The 14,343-nt window shown below is 28.9% G+C and overlaps 1 protein-coding gene across 1 annotated transcript in view; it reads left to right on the forward strand.

Annotated features, from left to right (window-relative positions):
* Nucleotides 1-14,095, forward strand: part of thbs3a (thrombospondin 3a) — a 33,861-nt gene extending 19,766 nt beyond the window's left edge. The window contains exons 15-23 of the mRNA XM_061881826.1: nt 1,248-1,366; nt 1,444-1,496; nt 1,572-1,753; nt 4,059-4,237; nt 4,302-4,350; nt 4,427-4,623; nt 4,691-4,863; nt 13,703-13,842; nt 13,911-14,095. Coding sequence (XP_061737810.1) covers nt 1,248-1,366; nt 1,444-1,496; nt 1,572-1,753; nt 4,059-4,237; nt 4,302-4,350; nt 4,427-4,623; nt 4,691-4,863; nt 13,703-13,842; nt 13,911-13,972 — 1,154 coding nt within the window. The 3' untranslated portion in view covers nt 13,973-14,095. The remainder of the gene's footprint in view (nt 1-1,247; nt 1,367-1,443; nt 1,497-1,571; nt 1,754-4,058; nt 4,238-4,301; nt 4,351-4,426; nt 4,624-4,690; nt 4,864-13,702; nt 13,843-13,910) is intronic.
* The last annotated feature ends 248 nt before the right edge of the window (nt 14,096-14,343 follow it).

Below are 14,343 nucleotides of genomic sequence, written 5' to 3' on the forward strand. Positions count from 1 at the left end.
TACACATAATATATATATGTGTGTGTGTATATATATATATATATATATATATATATATATATATATATATATACACACACACACATGTATACAGTATATACATAAATACACACGTGTGTGTATTTATATATATATATATACACACTTAGATGTATATATATTTACATATATATTATGTACATATATACACATGTATAAATATACAAATGTGTATATATATATACACATATGTATATACATACATACATATATGTGTGTGTGTATATATATACACACACATTTATATACATATATATGCATAAACATATATATGTATACACATTTATGTGTGTATATATTATACATATGTATTATATATATGTATGTATACATATACATAAATACACACATACGATATATATTTACATATATTGTGTGTATATATACACATGTATAAACATACATGCATATATATGTGTGTATATATACACATGTATAGATATACAGACATACATATATATATATATATATGTGTGTGTTTTTATATATATATATACGTATATGTATACATATACACACATATGTATACCATATATATTGTGTATATGTGCACATATTTATGTATAAATATATATACATACAAATATGTGTATATATATACACATATGTATAAATATACATACATACATGTGTGTATATATACACACATGTATGTGTGTATATATATGTATACATACATATATATATATATATGTATACACATGTATATACATCCACACACACATATATGTATACATATGTATAAATATACATACATACATATGTGTGTATACACGTATATATACACACATGTATATATGTGTGTATATATATGTATACATATATATATATATATGTATACACATGTATATACATCAACACACATATGTATACATATGTATAAATATACATACATATGTATGTGTATATATATATATACACATATGTACACACACTATTATATATCTAAATATATACACATATGTAGACATATATGTATACCTATATATATACATACATACACATATATGTATGTGTATATGTATACACTATATATATATATACACACATGTATGTATATACATACACATATGTATGTAATTGTATGTGTACATATTTTTTTCACCTCACAGCAGAGTGAGGGTTGTGATGTGACAACTATCATTTGTACAAAAATAAAGAATGTAGGGTTTACAATCTTGTGTGTGTGTGTGTGTGCGTGTGTGTAGGTATTCCAAACGTCCTGGACAACTGTCCAAAGATTCCCAATCCCATGCAGACAGACCGAGATCGTGACGGTGCTGGAGACGCGTGTGACACCTGTCCTGAACTCAGCAACCCGACACAAGTACATACACACACACGCACCACACACACACCATCATATTGTACATCGTCCTGCAAGTGTTCCATTTGTTTTTTCAGACCGACCTGGATGACGACCTGGTGGGAGACATATGTGATACGAACCAGGACACGTACGACACACACGCAGAAAGACGCGTTGTCATGGTAACGTCAGCAAACGTGTGTGGGTGTGTGTGTGTGTGCAGGGATGGAGACGGTCACCAGGACGACAGAGACAATTGTCCTGACATTCCAAACAGTTCCCAGTTAGATTCAGACAACGACGGCCTCGGCGACGACTGTGACCACGACGACGACAACGACGACGTCCCTGATGACCGTGACAACTGTCGTCTCATTGTCAACCCCAACCAGAAAGATTCTAATCGTAAATACAACCTTTGACCTGTCTTCTATCACACCTGTCTTCATGACTCTTTCACACCTGTCTTCATTTGTCTGTCACACCTGTCTTCACGTCTCTCACACCTGTCTTTGTGTCTCTATCACATCTGTCATTTGTCTTTGACACCTGTCTTTATTGGTCTATCATCACGTCTCTCACACTTGTCTTTGTGTCTCTATCACACCTGTCTTCACGTCTCTCACACCTGTCTTCGTGTCTCTCCCACACCTGTCTTCGTGTCTCTCTCACATCTGTCATCATTTGTCTTTCACACCTGTCTTCATTTGTCTGACATCACGTCTCTCACACTTGTCTTTGTGTCTCTATCACACCTGTTTTCGTGTCTTTATGACACCTGTCTTCATTTGTCCGTCACATCTGTCATCACGGCTCTCACACCTGTCTTCATGTCTCTAGCACACCTGTTTTCATGTCTTTATGACACCTGTCTTCATTTGTCCGTCACAGCTGCCATCACGTCTATCACACCTGTCCTTAACATCTCTATCACACCTGTCTTCGTGTCTCTATCACATCTGTCTTCATTTGTCTTTCACACTTGTCTTCTATCACACCTGTCTTCGTGTCTCTATCACATCTGTCTTCATTTGTCTTTCACACTTGTCTTCTATCACACCTGTCTTCATTTGTCTGTCACATCTGTCATCACGCCTCTCACACCTGTCCTTTCATCTCTCACACCTGTCCTTTCATCTATCACACCTGTCTTCATGTATCTATCACACTTGTCTTCCATCACACATGTCTTCGTGTCTCTTTCACACCTGTCTTCATAACTCTTATCACACCTGTCTTCGTGTCTCTATCACACCTGTCTTCTATCACATCTGTCTTCATTTGTCTGTCACAGCTATCATCACCTCTCTTACATCTCTTTCACATCTGTCTTCATTTATCTGTCATCACGTCTCTCACACTTGTCTTTGTGTCTCTATCACACCTGTTTTTGTGTCTTTATGACACCTGTCTTCATTTGTCTGTCACATCTGTCATCACGGCTCTCACACCTGTCTTCATGTCTCTATCACACCTGTTTTCATGTCTGTATGACACCTGTCTTCATTTGTCCGTCAAGCTGTCATCACGTCTATCACACCTGTCCTTAACATCTCTATCACACCTGTCTTCGTGTCTCTATCACACCTGTCTTCATTTGTCTGTCACAGCTGTCATCACGCCTCTCACACCTGTCCTTTCATCTCTCACACCTGTCTTCATGTCTCTATCACACCTGTCTTCGTGTCTCTATCACATCTGTCTTCATTTGTCTTTCACACTTGTCTTCTATCACACCTGTCTTCACTTGTCTGTCACAGCTGTCATCACGTCTCTCACACCTGTCCTTTCATCTCTCGCACCTGTCTTCATGTCTCGATCACGCCTGTTTTCGCATCTCTATCACACCTGTCTTCATGTCTCGATCACACCTGTCTTCATGTATCTATCACACTTGTCTTCCATCACACCTGTCTTTGTGTCTCTTTCACACCTGTCTTCATGTATCTATCACACTTGTCTTCCATCACACCTGTCTTTGTGTCTCTTTCACACCTGTCTTCATAACTCTTATCACACCTGTCTTCTATCACATCTGTCTTCATTTGTCTGTCACAGCTGTCATCACGTCTCTCACACCTGTTTTCGTGTCTTTATGACACCTGTCTTCATTTGTCTGTCAGAGATATCATCACCTCTCTCACACCTGTCCTTACATCTCTATCACACCCGTCTTCATGTCTGTATCACACCTGTCTTCGGGTCTCTATCACACCTTTCTTCCATCACACCTATTTTCGCGTCTCTCTCACACCTGTCTTCCATTACAACTGTTTTTGCGTCTCTATAACACCCACCGGTCTTTCATCACAACTGTCTTCGCGTCTCTATTACACCAGTCCTCTATCACACCTGTCTTCATGTCTGTGTTATACCTGTCTTCTATCACACCTGTCTTCATGTCTCTTTCAGACCTGTCTTCATGTATCTATCACACCTGTCTTCCATTATACCTGTCTTTGTGTCTCTATCACACCTGTCTTCCATCACATCTGTCTTAATTTGTCTGTCACAGCTGTCATCACGTCTCTCACACCTGTTTCCGTGTCTTTATGACACCTGTCTTCATTTGTCTGTCACACCTGTCATCACCTCTCTCACCCCTGTCCTTACATCTCTATCACACCTGTTTTAATGTCTCTATCACACCTGTCTTCACGTCTCTTTCTCTCCTGTCTTTAATCACACCTGTCTCCATGTGTGTGCTCAGTAAACGGGGTGGGGGACGTGTGCGAGGACGACTTCGACAACGACAGCGTCTGGGATGCGGTTGATGCGTGTCCCGAGAGCGCCGAGGTGACATTGACTGACTTCCGGGCTTACCAAACGGTCGTATTGGACCCAGAGAGTGACACCCAGATTGACCCCAACTGGGTGGTTCTAAACCAGGTGAGCCCCGATTGTTCGCCTTGGCGGCATCCTGACCTCTGACCTTCGACGATTCAACGCGTAGGGAATGGAGATTGTCCAGACCACTAACAGTGACCCGGGTCTCGCCATCGGTACGTGCCCTTCCGGCCGCCCCCTTAACGCTAGATACCAGTAAGCAGAACTTTGTGTGTGTGTGTGTGTCGGCAGGCTACACGGCGTTCAACGGCGTGGACTTCGAGGGGACGTTTCACGTCAACACGGTGACAGACGACGACTACGCCGGCTTCGTCTTCGCCTACCAGGACTCGTCCAGTTTCTACGCCGTCATGTGGAAGCAGACGCAGCAGGAATACTGGCAGGCCACGCCCTTCCACGCTCTCGCCACAGCCGCCTTGCACCTGAAGGTCCTCAGGTCCTGTTCTTGCGTTTCTTTAAAAAGACTTCTTTAATGTTGGTGTGCGTGCGTGGCAGGTGGTGAAGTCTCGTACCGGACCCGGTCCGTTCCTAAGGAATGCGCTGTGGCACACGGGGGACACAACCGGCGAGGCCACGCTTCTCTGGAAGGATCCGAGGAACGTCGGCTGGAAGGACAAGACGTCATACCGCTGGCAGCTCAGCCACCGCCCCCAGGTGGGCTATATCAGGTAAGAGCGCCTGGCCTACAACTGTCCATTACTCTTTGTGCCTTAATTTTGAGGTGGCAAAGGACCATTTAGAGCAGTGGGGCTCGATTGGTACTGGGCCGCAGAATAATTTTTTATTAATTTAAATATATTTTTTTAATTTATTAAAACAAAATAAAAAACACAAGATACACTTACAATTAGTGCACCCACCAAAAAAAACCCCCATTTTTCATGACAAAAACCTCCCTTTTTCATGACAAAGGGAAAGAAAAAAAACGCTACCCACAGTGTTCAGGTTCAAATAACCTTTTAAAAAAAGCTTTAAAATTAAAATATAGTTAAAATATAAACGAGTGTAAGTTAATGAAAAAATTAAAAATTACATTATGAATTAGCTAAATATTAGAGGCGCTCAATATAAAACTATAATATACTTAAAATATAAACAAAGTGTTACTGACTTATTATTAATTTGAAAAAACAGACGTCCTAAAAATAAAATATTTAACATAGAAAATGTTTAATTTAAAAATAAATAATACCTACACATGAATTATTTTGAAAAATATTAGCTCTCAAAATGAAAAATACTTAAATAAAACCAAAGTCTAAGTTAGTTAAAAAAATAATTATACTGATTAATTAGAAAAATATTAGAAGTTCTCAAAATAAAATATGCTTTAACTAACTTAAACATTGTTTATATTTTGTTTGTTAAAAAAAAAAACTAACTTAATGAATTTCAAAAACATAAACTTTCAAAATAGAAATACATTCATTATAAACAAAACATAAATTAGTTAATACAAAAATTAAAAACTAACTTAATTAATTTGATAAACATTAGAAGCTCTAAAAATTAAAAATATAAAAAATGATGAAGTTACTTCATTTAAAAAACAACAACTTATGAATGAATTTGGAAAAAATTAGAAGCTCTCAAAATATCAATAATTAGTTTGAAAAGTATTGGGTGCTTTAAAAAAAACAAACATACATATATATATACTTCAAATATAAAAGTATAAGTTAGGTAATATACAATTAAATAATACTCATTTACTCAATTAAAAGCTATTAAAGCTCTTAAAATAAAAAATATAATTTACCTAAAATATAAACAAAAAGTCTAAGTTAGTCAGGTAATTAAAAAATAATAAAACTCAAATTAATTTGGAAAATATTAATAGTTCTTAAAATAGTATAAACAAAGTTTGTTAGTTTATTAAAATAATACTAATACTTGAAATATAAACAAATTGTAAGTTAGGTAATTCAAAAATAAAATACTAAAATGAATTTGGAAAATATTAGCTCTCAAAATAAAATATACTTATAATATAAACAAAGTCTAAGTTGTGTAATCAGAAAAATAAGATACTGACTTGATCATTTAAAAGAACAGTTGTCCTAAAAATAGAAAAATACAACATACTTAATATAACCATAGTTTGCTAGTTAATAAAAAAAATACTAACTTGTAAATTAATTTGAAAAATATTAGCTCTCAAAATATAAACCTTAGTTAAATAAAAAAATTAAAATACTGATTAATTAATTTGAAAAAATTAGAAACTCTCAAAATTAAAAAAATACCCAAAACATTAACAAAGCCAACATTTTTAAAATAAATAAAAATACCTTATTGATTAATTTGGAAAATAGAAGCTCTCGAAATAAAATAAACACAGGTGTAAGTTAGTTGATCAAAAAAAATTGAAATACTGACTTAAATTAACTAATTGGAAAAAGATTAGATGTCCTTAAAATATAAACAAGATGTAAGTTAGTTAATCAAAATATTTATAAAAAATACTGACCTATTAATTTGATAAAGACACTTTAAAAATGTAATAATCTTAAAATAAACAAAGGGTAAGTTAATCAAAAAATAAAAACAATACTGAGTTATTAATTTGATAAACATTAACATCTAAAAATATTTAAAAAAATATAAACGTTTAAGTTGATTAGTATTGTTTTAATTAACTAACTTATGAATTAATTTTAAACATGTTAACTCAAAATAAAAAATACTCCAAATATAAACAAAGTTTAAGTTAGTTTGGTAAAAAAATAATATAATAATTAATTTCAAAAATATTAGAACCCTTTACAATAAAACTAAAATATACCTCAAATATAAAAAAAGTGTAAGTTCATTTAAAGAAGTAATACTAACTAAATGAATTAATTTGGAAAATATTAGACGCTCTCAAAATAAAAAATAAAATACTTAAAATATAATCAGTTAGGCTAAGTTAGTTACATAAATAAAAAATAAAATATTACTGATGAATAAATTAGAAAAATAAGGTCTCAAAATAAAAATAAAATATACTTAACTAACTTAAATTTTGTTTATATATTAATTTAAAAAATACTAACTTATGAAATAGAAAAATGTTATAAACTTTCAAAATAAAATAGTTAAAATAAAGAAAGCTTAAGTTAGTTAATACAAAAAAAATACTGGCTTTTGAATTCATTTAAAAGATATTAGAAGCTCTCAAAATAAAAATTAAATCCACTGGAAATATAAACAAAGTGTAAGTTCAAATTTGGAAAATAATAGTTCTTAAGTAGTATAGACAAAGTTTGTAAAAATTACTAATGCTTGAAATATAAAAAAATTGTAAGTTAGGTAATTCAAAAATAAAATACTAACATGAATTAATTTGGAAAATATTAGCTCTCAAAATAAAATATACTTATATAATATAAACAGTTATCCTAAGAATAAAAAATACAAAATACTTAATATAACCATAGTTTGCTAGTTAATAAAAAAAATACAAACTTATAAATTAATTTGAAAAATATTAGCTCTCAAAATAAAATACTAAAAACATAAACCTAAGTTACTCAAAATATAAACCTTAGTTAAATAAAAATACTGATTAATTAATTTGAAAAAATTAGAAGCTCTCAAAATTAAAAAAATACCCAAAACATTAACAAAGCCAACATTTTTAAAATAAATAATAACTTAATTAATTTGGAAAATAGAAGCTTTTGAAATAAAATAAACACAGGTGTAAGTTAGTTATTTGATCAAAAAAAAATGTAATACTTACTTAAATTAACTAATTGGAAAAAGATTAGATGTCCTAAATATAAACAAGATGTAAGTTAATCAAAATATTAAAAAAAAATACTGACTTATTAATTTGATAAAGACACTTTAAAAATTTAATATTTTTAAAATATAAACAAAGGGTAAGTTAATCAAAAAATAAAAACAATACTGAGTTATTAATTTTATAAACATTAACATCTAAAAATATTTAAAAAATATAAACAATGTTTAAGTTAAATAGTATTGTTTTAATTAACTAACTTATGAATTAATTTTAAACATGTTACCTCAAAATAAAAAATACTCAAATATAAACAAAGTTTAAGTTAGTTAGGTAAAAAAATAATATAATTAATTTCAAAAATATTAGAACCCTTTACAATAAAACTAAAATATACCTAAAATATAAAAAAAGTGTAAGTTAATTTAAAAAAGTAATAAGATACTGACTTGATCATTTAAAAACAGTTGTCCTAAAAATAGAAAAATACAAAATACTTAATATAACCATTGTTTGCTAGTTGATAAAAAAATACTAACTTATAAATTAATTTTAAAAATATTAGCTCTCAAAATAAAATACTAAAAACATAAACCCAAGTTACTCAAAATATAAACCTTAGTTAAATAAAAAATACAAATACTGATTAATTAATTTGAAGCTCTCAAAATGAAAAAATACTCAAAACATTAACAAAGCCAAAATTAAAAAAAATAAATACAAATAAATTATTAATTAATTTGGAAAATAGAAGCTCTCAAAATAAAATAAACAAAGGTGTAAGTTGGTTAGTTGATCAAAAGTAAGTTGGTTAAATAAGATACTGACCTGATAAGTAATTTAAAAAACGGTTTTCCTAAAAATAAAAAATACAAAATACTTAATATAACCATAGTTTGGTAGTTAATAAAAATACTAACTTATAAAATAATTTGAAAAATATTAGCTCTCAAAATGAAATACTAAAAACATAAACCTAAGTTACTTAAAATATAAACCTTAGTTAAAAATAAAAATAAAAATACCGTATTTTTCGGACTATACGTCGCGTTTTTTTTTTGTAGTTTGCATGGGGGTGAGACTTGGCCAAACTACAATCACCTGGACTGTGGAGAAGACTGAGACTTATAGTCCGAAAAATACGGTACTGATGAATTAATTTGAAAAAATTAAAACCTCTCAAAATGAAAAAAATACTCAAAACATTAACAAAGCCAAAATTTAAAAAATAAAATAAAACATATGAATTAATATAGAAAATAGAAGCTATCAAAATAAAATAAAGGTGTAAGTTGGTTAGTTGATCCAAAAAAAAATACTGACTTCAATTAACTAATTGGATTAAACATTAGATGTCCTTAAAATGTAAACAAGATTTAAGTTAGTTAATCAAAATATTTGAAAAAAATACTGACATACTAAAAATATAAACCTAAGTTAAATAAAAAATATAAATACTGATTAATTAATTTGAACAAATTAGAAGCTCTCAAAATGAAAAAAAATAATACTCAAAACATTAACAAAGCCAAAATTTAAAAAATTTATAAAAATAATTAGTTAATTAATTTGGAAAATAGAAGCTCTCAAAATAAAATAAAGGTGTAAGTTGGTTAGTTGATCAAAAAAATTTAAATACTGACTTAAATTAACTAATTTGAAAAAGATTATATGTCCTCAAAATATAAACAAGATGTAAGTTAGTTAATCAAAATATTAAAAGAAAATACTGACTTATTAATTTGATGAAGACACTTTAAAAATGTTATATTCTTAAAATATAAACAAAGGGTAAGTTAATCAAAAAATAAATACAATACTGAGTTATTAATTTGATAAACATTAACATCTAATAATATTAAAAATATGAACAAAGTAAGTTAATTAGTATTGTTTTAATTAACTAACTTATGAATTAATTTTAAACATGTTACCTCAAAATAAAAAATACTCAAATACAAACAAAGTTTAAGTTAGTTTGATAAAAAAAATAATATAATAATTAATTTCAAAAATATTACAACCCTTTACAATAAAACTAAAATATGAACAAAGTGTAAGCTAATTTAAAAAAGTAATACTAACTTAATGAATTAATTTGGAAAATAGATGCTCTCAAAATAAAAATAACATACTTAAAATATAAATCAGTTAGGCTAAGTTAGTTACAAAAATAAAATATTACTGATGAATAAATTATAAAAATAAAATATATTTAACTCACTTAAATTTTGTTTATATATTAATTAAAAAAATACTAACTAATGAAATAGAAAAATGTTATAAACTTTCAAAATAAAACAAAAGTTAAAATAAAGAAAGCATAAGTTAAATACAAAAAAATACTGACTTTTGAATTAATTTGGAAAATATTAGAAGCTCTCAAAATACAAATTAAATATACTTAAAATATAAACAAAGTGTAAGTTCAAATTTGGAAAATATTAATAGTTTTTAAAATAGTATAAGGCCCTGCAATGAGGTGGCGAATTGTCCAGGGTATACACCGCCTTCCGCCCGATTGCAGCTGAGATAGGCACCAGCGTCCCCAAAAGGGAATAAGCGGTAAGAAATGGATGGATGGATGGAAAATAGTATAAACAAAGTTTGTTGGTTTATTAAAAAAAAATACTAATGCTTGAAATATAAAAAAAACTGTAAGTTAGGTCATTCAAAAATAAAATACTAACATGAATTAATTTGGAAAATATTAGCTCTCAAAATAAAATATACTTATAAACAAAGTGTAAGTTGGTTAATCAGAAAAATAAACAAAGTGTAAGTTGGTTAATCAGAAAAATAAGATACTGACTTCATAATTAATTTTAACAGTTGTCCTAAGAATAAAAAATACAAAATACATAATATAACCATGGTTTGCTAGTTAATACTAACTTATAAATTAATTTAAAAATATTAGCTCTCAAAATAAAATGCTAAAAACATAAACCTAAGTTATTTAAAATATAAACCTTAGTTAAATGAAAAATAATAATACTGATTAATTAATTTGAAAAAATTAAAAGCTCTCAAAATGAAAAAATACCCAAAACATAAACAAAGCCGAAATTAAAAAAATAAAATTAAAATAACTTAATTAATTTGGAAAATAGAAGCTCTCAAAATAAAATAAAATAAAGGTGTAAGTTGTTAGTTGATCAAAAAAATTTAAACATTAACTAATTGGAAAAAGATTAGATGTCTTTAAAATATAAACAAGATGTAAGTTAGTTAATCAAAATATTTAAAAAAAATACTGACTTATTATTTGATAAAGACACTTTAAAAATGTTATATTCTTAAAATATAAACATAGGGTAAGTTAATCAAAAAATAAATACAATACTGAGTTATTAATTTGATAAACATTAACATCTAAAAATGTTAAAAATATGAACAAAGTTTAAGTTAATTACTATTGTTTTAATTAACTAACTTGTGAATTAATTTTAAACATGTTACCTCAAATATAAACAAAGTTTAAGTTAGTTTAATAAAAAAAATATTAGAACCCTTTACAATAAAATTAAAATATACCTAAAATTTAACAAAGTAAGGTAATATAAAAAAGTTATATTACTTAATGAAGTAATTTGGAAAATATTAGACGCTCTCAAAATGAAAATAAAATACTTAAAATATAAATAAAATATAGTTAACTTAAATTTTTTTAATATATTATAAAAAGTTATAAAAATAAAAGAAAGCGTAAGTTAGTTAATACAAAAAAATACTGACATTTTAATTAATTTGGAAAATATTAGAAGCTCTCAAAATAAAAATGAAATATACTTAAAATATAAACAAAGTATTAATAGTTCTTAAAATAGCATAAACAAAGTTTGTTAGTTTATAAAAAAAATACTAATGCTTGAAATATAAACAAATTGTAAGTTAGGTAATTAAAAAATAAAATACTAACATAAATTAATTTGGAAAATATTAGCTCTCAAAATAAAATATACTTATAATATAAACAAATTGTAAGTTGGTTAATCAGAAAAATAAGATAATGACTTGATAATTAATTTAAAAAAATATTTGTCCTAAAAATACAAAATACTTAATAACCATAGTTTGCTCGTTAATTAAAAAAAATACTAACGTATAAATTAATTTGAAAAATATTAGCTCTGAAAATAAAGTAATAAAAATATAAACCTAAGTTAAATAAAAAATAAAAATACTGATTAATTAATTTGAAAAAATTAGAAGCTCTCAAAATGAAAAAATTAAAATACTCAACATTAACAAAGCCAAAATTAAAAAAATATGAATTAATTTGGAAAATAGAAGCTCTCAAATTAAAATAATTGGTTAGTTGATCAGAAAAAAAAAATACTGACCTAAATTAACTAATTGGATTAAACATTAGATGTCCTTAAAATACAAACAAAGTGTGAGTTAGTTAATCAAAATATAAAAAAAATACTGATTTATTAATTTGATTGACGATCTAAAGATTTAATATTCTTAATATATACAAAGTGCAAATTAATCAAAAAATTAAAAAAACAATACTGACTTATTAATTTGATAAACATATCTAAAAAATAAAATATTTTTAAAAATATAAACAAAGTTTAAGTTAGTATTTTTTGAATAAACTTTTGAATTTTAAACAAGTAACCTCCAAATAAAAAAAATACTTCAAATATAAACAAAGTTTAAGTTAGTTTGATAAAATAAATAATATATAATTTAAAAATATTAGAACCCTTTAAAAAAACTAACATATGAACAAAGTGTAACATAATTTAAAAAAGTAGTACTAACTTTTGAATTTGGAAAATAGAAGTTCTCAAGATAAAAATAAAATACTTAATATAAATCAAAGTTAGGCTCAGTTAGTCACATAAATAAAATACTGATGAATTAGAAAAATATTAGGTCTCTAATAAAATTTAAGTTATTAAAAAAATACCAACTTATGAAATAGAAAAATGTTATAAACCTACAAAATAAAATAGTTAAAGAAGAAAGCTTAAGTTAGTTAATACAAAAATATACTGACGAATTAATTTGGAAAATATTACAAGCTCTCAGAATAAAAATTAAATATACTTCAAATAAACAAAGTGTAGATTAGTTAATTAAAAAAATAGAATACTAACCTATGAATTTATAAAAAAAATATATACTTATAGTAAAATATATACAAAGCTTAGTTAGTTTGTTAATAAAAAAACAAAACTTAAATTATTTAGAAAATTACAAAAACCATAATAAACACTGTTAAAGGTAAACATTAATATTTTTGTACAGGTAGAATTTTTGACACAATAGGTAATGCATCGTATTATTATTATTTCTATTCTTACACGGGAAAGGAACAATAAAAATGTAAGAAAAACGGCAAAAACATTGGTATGTAATGAAAAAGGCCAAAATCTAATGTATCACCTATATATACAAAGCTGACACAATAACTTTTCAGTATGTGGCCATTCAGTTTGGAAACCCCTTAAATAAAGTATGGATATTTTGATTTGAGGATCGATATTAGAACAAACAGCCAATCGGGACATTTGTCCAGTTGTCTGATGGGTTCCAAACCTAACACTGTGCGTACCATGAATTGATTAACGTGGACCCTGACTTGAACAAGTTGGAAACTTATCCGGGTGTCACCATTTAGTGGTCAATTGTACGGAATATGAACTGTACTTTGCAATCTACTAATAAAAGTTTCAATCAAGTGCCAAATGTGCTCCAAATCCGCCTTTGCGACCTTAAAATGAAGGCACAAATAACTCTGTAGTTTTTCGCCACTTCAGGCTTCGTCTCTTTGAGGGCGGCAACATGGTGGCAGACTCGGGCGTGGTAATTGACAGCGCTATGAGAGGCGGGAGACTCGGGGTCTTGTGCTTTTCCCAGGAAAACATCATCTGGTCCAACCTGCGCTACAGGTGCAACGGTACGAGCTGTGACCCCGCCCCGGGACTTTGTTAGCATGTTGTCAGCGTCTACTTTCTTCCATCTCAGACACGCTTCCGGAAGACTTCTACCAGCATCGCTCGCAAGTCGTGATGCACGTGCACGTGTGACGCCGGCGAGCGGCCACAAACTAAGCGGTGAGGGGCGACTGGTCAACTGCAAGAAAAACTCACCGGCAGAAAAAACGTGGAATGTTCTTCCAAGAATAAAAACTTTTTTTTCTGTATCAATAATGCCTGCCGATCAATAATCCCGGGATGGGTGATGATTGAGTACTGTACCTTGGTGACAAATCAGGGAGTGGATCCTATCCCATCAAGGGGCACAATGCAAGGATGTCGCCGGTCTAAGTCCCGCCTACTCAAGTTTTCTCTCCGTCAATATACAGTGGGGCAAAAAAGTATTTAGTCAGCCACCAATTGTGCAAGTTCTCCCACTTAAAATGATGACAGAGGTCTGTCATTTTCATCATAGGTACACT

The sequence above is a fragment of the Nerophis ophidion genome, linkage group LG21, assembly GCF_033978795.1.
Source record: "Nerophis ophidion isolate RoL-2023_Sa linkage group LG21, RoL_Noph_v1.0, whole genome shotgun sequence".
Taxonomy (NCBI): Eukaryota; Metazoa; Chordata; class Actinopteri; order Syngnathiformes; family Syngnathidae; genus Nerophis; species Nerophis ophidion.